The following is a 9268-nucleotide window of genomic DNA, read 5'->3' as shown; positions in this document are numbered from 1 at the left end:
TTGGCTGTAGGTAGCGGGTTGATTACAAAGCATCTATTAGGCATCAGCAGGGAAACAGGCTGGGACTTGAAGACAAAGGAAGATATCGCACAAAAGAAACATTGCATACTGCTTTGATCCATTCATAGTACAGTCTAGCTTCTTTTCTTATAATGATGGGTGAGTGAAAACCTTCGAAAGAATTTAGATCATTCTTAGGAGAAAAATAATAGACGCTCGCTGCTTTCACTGCTTCTTGTCTGCTGCATGTTTCTTACGGCAGTGCAACTCAGTGAGATTCACTGGTATCTCTGTGATGATAGCGTCGTCAAATGCATGTTGTTGTAGTGACAGCAGTTCTGAAGGTTGAGATAATGGGTTAAGATACAGCATGTTAATGACTCGCATGTTATTATCAGATGTCATGCTACTTTGGACTGTGAACTATTTGTTAAGTGACAGTGTGAACTAATGGCAAATTTACCAAGTGTGATTCCTCAGCAGAGCAAATGATTGCCCATGGCTCTCTCCAGCTGTTGATATACCATGGTCAAGTTACTTCCCTGGCATTGTGCTGTATCTCTTGTTGATGACAGCAACAAGGGAAACATTTTTTTCTGCACAGAAGTATTTTAAAGATCTGAGAAATGGAAATGATTCAGTACCACTTCAGAGAGAAAGAATATAGATTCAGCCACTTACTATCACTGTTCTGCAGGAGATGCATAAAAAATAGTGAATGAGTATATGCATGTGGGCTCAAAACCAGTTATGGTTCAAGAAGATTTGCATACTTCTAAGGATTTTAGTTGAATCACTGGAACTATACCAGCTTTCCAAGAGAGAAAATACTAGTTTTTACAGGAATTCTTCTGTGATTACTAAGAAAATAAATTTGGTTTGAGTGAAAGCAAAATATTTTTGGAAGCTTTGGGAGAAAAGTCGGGTAAATTACATATTCTGAAGCTTTGTTTCGTGTATAATCAAACAGGGTTTAGACTGATGTGATTGAAAAGGCCAATGAAAAGTGTAATGCTTAAGAAAAGCTGCTCAGCAGAATGCTTAATTTTCCACAGTGATTTTCCTGGTCTTGTATTTTTCAGAATGAAGATAAAGGGACTGTCTGACTCTTTAAAATGGCTAGAAATCTTGTTTTCTGTTGGTAGTACCTCAGCCACCTTCTTGAAAGACCTTACACCGTGGTAGTGATAGTAATGAACATTCCTGGTTCTTTCTGCTAGTTTTGGTCACAGGAGGCCTTAATTACACATACTGCACTCAAGAATTACAACAACAAATAATGGTATGCAACTGGAAGCTAACAAGCAAAAGAAGTGTGAAGAGGTTGAAAAGTTAACTAACTAACTGAGGGAGGAGGACCTCAGAAAACAAATAATAATGAGGTCACTAGAAAATGGCTATTATCACATAAACAGAATATAGTGTGAGATAGAAGCTCAGTAGCTTTTGCAATATACCAGTGCCAAGTGGTAGGAACACCAATCCAATGAACTTGACTGTTGATTATGGGAAGATATCTATCAGCTTCTGATGAGGCTTTAAATCTCCTTCAGAGTGAGTGCATCTGAATTGAAATTGGTTGGAAACAGTGACAGCCAACAAATACCGGTTTGGTCTGATGCAACATACGACAGGTCTGGAGCACAAATTCTTATAAATAGATTATTCCTGAACCACTATGACCTCTTAGTTCATGGCCACACATAAAGACTCAAGGAAGTGTTTTCCCATGCTAATAAGCAGTTGTTTAACTGCCAGGTCCCTATAAGATGAAAGGCACAAAACCCCAAGGTATTTATTTTGTTGTTACTCGGTTCAGCTGAAAATGAAGTAACCAACATCAGTCAGACATTTTCATCTCATCCTTCTTCTGACACAGACTGAGAAACAGTAAGCCAGGAACTGTATCTGCAAAAAAAAATCCTAGCTCACCCCAAGATCTGCCAGGAGGCTTACAGGGGAGAGTGGTAGGAGGCAATATCCTGTCTTTAACCACAGGGACATTTTGAATTATTCCCGTACAGCAAATCTGATTGCATCTCATACAGCAGTTGCTTTTTCTTAACACAGCCACCCTAGAAAGCCCCAATTTATAGTGATGAATCAATAGCAAACATCAGCATTATCTGATTGTGTTTTCATGCCAAATTGTGGAGACCTGGATAAAAGCAAGCAAGACCTAAGTTATAAAGTAGAATTGAGCTCTAAGGCCTTCAGAGAGAATAAATTGCTGGAGGTAGGCGTTCCTCTAGGAACTTTATCACTTGCAAGTTTACATGTATTTATTTGCATCTGCTTTTTTTATTTCAGCACAATTAATAACACAGAATTTCCAAATGTTCTCCATAGTGTGACCTGTACTAGAGATTCTCAGTCCTTCCTCCACATACTAATCCTCTCCTGCCCATTCCTCAAAGGCCAAATGATGCTACAACCTGTTAGTTAAGAAGCTTGCTGAAGCAGAGAAGTATTGCAAATTTGTTTAAGCTAAACACCACCTTGGCCCGTAGTGGTATTTCACCAGTTCTGTTGCTATCTGAAGGGAGGAAGAAAGCTGCCAGCACCCATTTCCTAGGCTGTTACAGGTGGGGGTTATTTAAAGTGGAATCACTAGCCTCTTCCCAAAGAGCTGTGTGAAAGAGCATCTAAGATAAACAGTTCAGATAATCAGTCTGGTTTAACATTTTCTAGAGCTTGAGAGCATATGGGAACAGGTAACATCTGGTCTACTACAGTTCCGATCCTACTCGGCTGAGGTATCCAGCCCTTAACACGCTCTTTGTCAGCTGCTGGTCTTAATAGCTGTAGGGACTGTGGGTGAAGATGGTGTCTCTTATGTTAATACAAAATTGCACACGATGGGGCTGTTAGATATGTTAATATAGTTTAGATAATTAACAACAGAAGTAGAGGAGTGAGCAGATCTGTTGTCACAATGCTCTTGCCTCCTTTACACATGGTAGCAGAGCACTCCACAGGCTGTGGCTGCAGGCGGAGGCAGCTGGGGGATTGTTGCTGAGTTCACTAAACTGTATGTTCCTGTGCTCATCCTGCTTTAGTGTTCCCTCCTCTCTTGAACATTTAAATAGCTTGTTACATGCTTAACTTTAAGCACAAATCAGTGCCGTTGAAGCTCATAGCCTTCTTACAGTTTTTTGTCTGCTTCCTTGAAATTCCACTTAATGGCACTATGTATAAGCTTTATTTTGCTCTGGCCCAGTAACCATTTTAAGATTTCATTTACGCATTTTCCTACTTGAACCTATTTCGGTATTTTGTGCATTGATGCACACCCAGCAAATGAGTTTTACTTTAGGCATTTGGAAAAAAAAAAAAAAGAGGCAACCAAATATTGCCACATGCTCAAGAAAATAAACTTGGAATGAGCAACTAAATGTAGTTGCCCTGGAAAGCTGAACTTTGTAGTTGCATTCAGCCAGCCAGGCAGTGGAAATACTTCATTTCATCAAAGCATGAAATGTTACCTGCCCAAAGTTATGTTGCATGAGTTTAATATTAAATTGCCTATTAGAGTTATCAGTAACAGTCAAACTGATTTGTCTACAAAGAACTTGCAATCTAAAAAAGACGCAAATTCAAATTATTTATGAGAATTCTTCCGATTAAACACTTTAAGTGAGAATGTATAACATTTTAAGTGGGGTGTTTTTAATAACTAAAAATTCAGGGAAAATAACCTAAAAATATAACGTGAAAGCAAACAGAGGAGCTGGTAAAACCTGTTAACCCTTTTGCTAGAAAACAAAAATATTTTTTGAAGGTATTTTTATTATAAAAATATGTACTTTTCTTTAGCGGGATGATGTCTTTCAGCAGTGGTTGCTTTGTACAAATGTACAGCTATGCAGACAATAAAACATCACCGTCTCAACTCTAACCCTGCCTTGTGGAGGCTTTTCACACTTCCTGTTCTGCTTGTCTGTGCCTTGTTGTAGGATTAGTTATTTCCTGTTTTGGCACCCAAAAGACAATAGTTTGAATAGGTCACATGCATTCCAAAAAGTCTGACATACACACAGATTAAAGTAGGCAACTGCTTATAAATCATGCAGTTTATTAAGGAGACTGTATTAATAGGTAATTAAAAAACCCCACAAGTCCAAGTTTATCAGACATACAGTGCTCATAGTTATAGACCTTCTTCCACCACGTAAATTGACATCAGTGAGGATTAAAATGCAAAACTTAAAGAGAAGTAGTTAAAAAAAAATCTACAAATCAAGATTTTGGACTAAATGTGCCATTTTCTCTTTTTCCCTAGCTCTCCAGTGATTCTTCCAAGTAATGTAGATCTACTCTTATCCATGTGGATACTTATTAAATCTTCAAACGAGTCTTTCTTCTTCAGAACTGGTGACCTCTGAATATGAGAAAATATCCCTGAAAAGTGACATGAAAATGAGTATAAGTAATCGATTTCCAAACAGCAAAGAGCAGCTGAATACTCAAGTTTCCCATATCCATGTTTCCTCCATCTTTTGCTGCTGTTGGCCCCCGTTTTATCAGCATTGCCCCCAAAACTCTTGTTTTGGCAGTAGCCATATCCCTCCATTTGCAAGCTGCCTTTTAGTGACAGGTTACTTTGATCTTTTCACCCATCATGGACATTTTCCTACAGTATTCCTATAAACCTATTCCACTTGTAAGTAGCAGAGTCGAAGCACTCGAGTCTGCTCACAGTCTTACTGACTCACCAGCTTGTCATCAACCTCCCTGCACAGCAGATGAGATCTCTCCCTCTGTTTAGTAGTATATTTGTTATTTCCTTGAGGAGCTATGGAACATTTTCTTTGCAATGATCTCTGAAAGCCAGCAGATTGGCTTTATTTCTTTTAGACACATTTGTTCTGAAAAAGTAACTGGCTAACACAGTACTTGTTTATTTACCGTCCTTCAATTGCGTAATACAACAGCCCTTGCACCACTACCCTCCCTAGCCCTCCAGAACCCAGCAGGGCTGGGACAGCAGGTTCTGTGTGCCTTAGGCCAGGTGAAGGGTTGATCTGAGCCAAGATACCAGCACCTGTGAGGTGGGTGTGCACAGCTGTGGCCACTCTGGGTGGAGAGGCAGCAGGGGGACGCCTGGGAGAGGAGAAAAGGGGCAGAAAAGACATAGAGATGTTTCTGTGTTTGTATTCTTCAAATGCTTATAGTGGGGATGCACTTATGTGGTTTTTTGAGGAGAATCTTCTTGTACAGCTGTTCTTAGGAAGATTTGCAGTGAGTACCAAAGTCATGCTTTCCTTGTGGCTCTTGAATTAAGAGTTAAATTAACTCTTATAGAAGTTGATTAATAGTTGAATTAAGAGCTCATTAAGAGTTGTCACAGCTATAATGTATCTAACTCCAGTGTTGTAGTATATTGGAAATGTTTTTATGAAGCCTGCTTTTTTTATAGTGTTTGGCTTTTGTTAGGAGAAAGGGATGAGTTACTAAAGGTGCCTTTGCCAGGTGACTGTAAAGGACTCTCCCTACTTATCTCAGTTTAAAGCTGACACTTCTCTGCAGGGCATCTGAAGTTGAAATGCTGCTGGATTATTTTGGATGTTAGCTGGATGAAGGCAGTTTGTCAGATAACTCATATACAGCTATTCTGATTTTGTTGTATTTTGCGTGAATAGCGTAGAGTTCGAAGAGTATCTTCAGACCTGTTAGTAACTACAATCAGGAGCCTGGCAGGACTAGACCAGTTCAGAAAATGTGTTTGAACCCGTAAGTCTGGACCTGGGCCACTTCAGCCACTGCCTTGGTGTACACCTAGACAGACTTGCTTCATAGAAGGGTGAAGTATGGGGAACTGTGGAAGCGCTTCTTAGATGTGATGAAGTTAGTTCTGCTCAGTACTACCGAGAAGTCTTTACTAAGACCTTCACTAGGATTTTTTGGCTTGAAGGGCTTTTCTGGTTTTTTTTCTTAGTAAAGCTCACTTCCTGATACTCAGTTTCCACAATGACTTCATGGAATTTATCCTTTAGTTCTGAAATCTGACACTAGAATAATAACACCTTAGCATCAGCATTTCTGTACCAAGCCTGGATCTCTGTCTTGCTTTTCTAATTCAGTTATATCTTAAGGAACTACAGTGAATGAAGCTTACAGATTGCTCCTGATTTATGATCCTGTTTGCAATTAAAAAAAAAAAACCACAGCCAAATTGAAATTGTGAATATTTAAGAGGAATAAGATGAAAAACTTCAGTGTAGATCAATAAAGATGTTATCAACAATTGGAAAAGTAACAGTATAAAGCAAAAAAAATCTTGCTTTGTTGTTTAACTTGTAGAACAAGCCTACTGAAAGGTGTTCATACCCATCCATATAGACATGAAGTACACAAGGTCATTTAAACGCTGTTAGTGCTGCTCTTTGGGCTAAGAAAACAGGCTTGTACATCTCTTTACACATAAGAAGTGGTAATTCTATTACTCATCATTCGCTCGAATGTGATTTCTATCTGCAATTATTAACAACTGATTTCTGCTTTCACTGATGAAACCAGGCAGTAGGGTTGAGGGTTACAAAGATTAAAACAGCTGGCTTTGTTAAGAAACTGGGAGACTTGGATGAGAGGTTAACTCCTCAAAAAAAAAAAAAAAAAAAAATTTAGGCTGTCACTGCTATAGGCTGCCTGCTACTGACTGATGTTAATCAATTGTACAGAGAAACCAGATTTAACTGATTACAGCTCATAAAACAGAGGTAAAAGAAGGAGGGGAATCTTTGTTTGTGTTAAAGTGTGAATACTTAGTCGTGCTTAAAATCTCTCTGTATAGGAGTAAACAAAAGTCAGTATTAATCACAAAACCCATAATTTGATTCTTAAAAATACATCAGACTTTTAATCTTGACTGGAACAAAAGGTCTTTGTTTAGGAAAATCACAGTGTGATACAGACATGAAGAGCCAGATGTAAACAAAAGGCTAAGGAGGAATTTATATAGTGATATTCAAAGCTGCAATCCTGAAGACAAAAATTCATCTGGTGCTTTAGCCTGGTGGGCATGTCAGTTTTTTGATAGGACTACTGCCTCATGTGTCTAAAGCTGCTTTCTGTACCCAAAAGTGCATCAGTCTGGTCAGGACTGAGCAACTTGTTGCCTTTGTGATGTCTAAGGCCACTTGGGAACCAGAAAGGAGTTCTGTGCTGCCTGCCATCAGCAGGAGCCAACACAGTAAAGATCTCAGAGCTACGTGGTAGCTCAGATTCTCTGCAGAGCAGAACAGGCTCCACTCCTTGCTTTTAAAATGTGGACAGTGGTTGTTTGGCTCAGCATTTAGAAACTGGCCCTGTGTGTGTGAGTTAGTTCTTCAGTCTGATTCAAACACAGCTCCTATCTCCCAGTCTAATGGCTACGATACTGTAGGTAATGGGGGTAAGGACCCCTCAGTCCTTCCTATCTCAGATCCTATCTTTCAATACACAAAGCATTTTAAGTTTTGCGGGCAAGAGCTGGACTATCCGGTGGTATAGTATCCCTGGGGTGGAAGAATCCTGAGTTCAAGTCCCTTGTTTTAGAGACACTCTAATGGGTAACTGCCTGGAGAGGTTCTTCATATTCCATGGACATTCCCTCCAAATACCTTAATAACTAGGACACTGATCTAGTAAGTGGAGATAAGGGTCTGAGTCCATTCAAGTGGAAAGGCAGTTCTACCTTCTCCCTGTGGGCCCGATGCACTACGCTGGTGCTGGTGGCGGCAGCAGCAGCGCTTCCACCCCTCCACCAAGTCATAGCACCTGCCCTTTTCTCAAAGTGGACATTCTCAGGGGAAGAATGTATCTGTTGGTAGCAGGATCAGAACTGAAGCCTCGGAAGGGACTGAGATTTAGGAAAAGCTATGCTGTATATTCCTGCTGGGAACGGAGAGGCTGACATACTACTTTTTGCAGATCCTGCTGCGAGGTGCCAGTTCTCACCACATGTGGAGACACTTTAAGCCTGGGGATTCTGCACGAGGGCTGGGAACCTGGAGATCAGGGATTTCATCACAGGTGGTGTTCTTCCTCCTGAAGCTGTAGCTGTGTCTGAAAGCCTGCATGTATCTGAGTCCTAGGTCTGTTTCCATTGTGTGTTGGGCAAAGTTACCAGTATGGAAATAAGAAATATCTAGCGGTAGACTACTAGATGGCAAGTATACATATCCCTACTCTTCTGCGGAAAGACTGCTGCTCTTCCCAGCAGCACCACTGTGACACACTCCTGGAGTGGTGCACCTCTTGGAATGAGGAATTCAGAACTAGCCTTTCCACAGCACAATAGTGGTAAAAATGCTGGTGTGGGAGAGTATCTTTGTATGTTCAGTTGCTGAGCTGCCTTCTCTGTTTGAATCCTCCTATGTTTCACTTTCTGCTGCCCTTCCTCCTCTACCAAACTGAAATGTATAAGCTGCCATTAGACTTCAGGTTATTTGGAGGTCAAATTTTTACTGAGATCACTTTGAACATAAGCACAGCTCTGTACTCGAGTGGGGGGTGGTTGTGCAGAACTGTCCTGTGTTTTTGTACTATTACCACATAACGCAATAAGCCTGTATCTCTTTTCTTTCCTACTAGACTCTAGTTATTGCCCATGAGACATGTATTAAAGGAGTAGTAACCTTGGTTTCTCCCTGTGAACTGAGAATGGAGAGTAGCAATCTTCTGTTCAGCTTCTGCTAGCTGCCTTCTCCCTAGGCCATGGGTTCTGGAGAGCACGCAGTCCACATAGATATCCCAGAAGAGCTGAGCCAGGTCCCAGAACAGAGCCCCATGTTTCAAGTTTTCTGATGATTTCAGGAAGATCATGAAGTCCCAAAAGCCACTGACAGAGTCAGAAATGCGAGGCTTCCTCATTTCCAGTAAGACAGCTGAGGAGGATTCCCAACACTGGGGGTCTGCTCGCCCAAGAGCTAGAGGATCAATTTGGCTGTGGCAGAGGAAAGGTGTCATGCAGAACGCTCCCATTATTAGCAGAGTGCAGGTAAGTCTCATGTTGCAGTGGATTCTTCCTCTGCTCCCAAGGTCCATTGTGTCACTGAAATGTAACAAAACCAAAAGAAGCTGAAAAACTTCTCGCTGTTAGGTGCAGGAACAAAGCCCTGGTATCTTACATGATATGGAAGGGCTTCAGAGGTTGATAATTGTTTTTCTGCTCTTTAAAGAGCTGTGTATGCTTTTTTTGCATGTATGAATATAAATAGTAGCAGAGCTGCATTGTTCTGTGCAGCAGAAGTGTGCGTTAGAATTTCTTAATCGTCCTCAAATCCAT

At 40.6% G+C, this 9268-nt stretch overlaps 1 protein-coding gene across 1 annotated transcript; it reads right to left on the bottom strand.

Moving 5' to 3' along the window:
• Positions 1 to 4252: 4252 nt before the first annotated feature.
• Positions 4253 to 9027, bottom strand: FAM237A (family with sequence similarity 237 member A). The gene is made up of 2 exons (XM_074911380.1): positions 8619 to 9027; positions 4253 to 4401 (listed from the first exon to the last, which is right to left on the bottom strand). The coding sequence occupies exons 1-2, from the start codon at positions 9025 to 9027 to the stop codon at positions 4253 to 4255; spliced, it is 558 nt and encodes a 185-aa protein (XP_074767481.1).
• Between the last annotated feature and the right edge of the window lie 241 nt (positions 9028 to 9268).

Source organism: Athene noctua, chromosome 7 (genome assembly GCF_965140245.1).
Source record: "Athene noctua chromosome 7, bAthNoc1.hap1.1, whole genome shotgun sequence".
Classification (NCBI taxonomy): domain Eukaryota; kingdom Metazoa; phylum Chordata; class Aves; order Strigiformes; family Strigidae; genus Athene; species Athene noctua.
This window is presented reverse-complemented; position numbering and strand designations above follow the sequence as displayed.

Excerpts from the sequence above, each read along its gene's own strand:
- FAM237A (XM_074911380.1), bottom strand. The coding sequence starts at position 9,027 with ATGGACCTTGGGAGCAGAGGAAGAATCCACTGCAACATGAGACTTACC. Across the intron at positions 4,402-8,618 it reads GTTCACAGGGAGAAACCAAG|GGATATTTTCTCATATTCAG; the intron begins GTTACTACTCCT and ends GTCACTTTTCAG.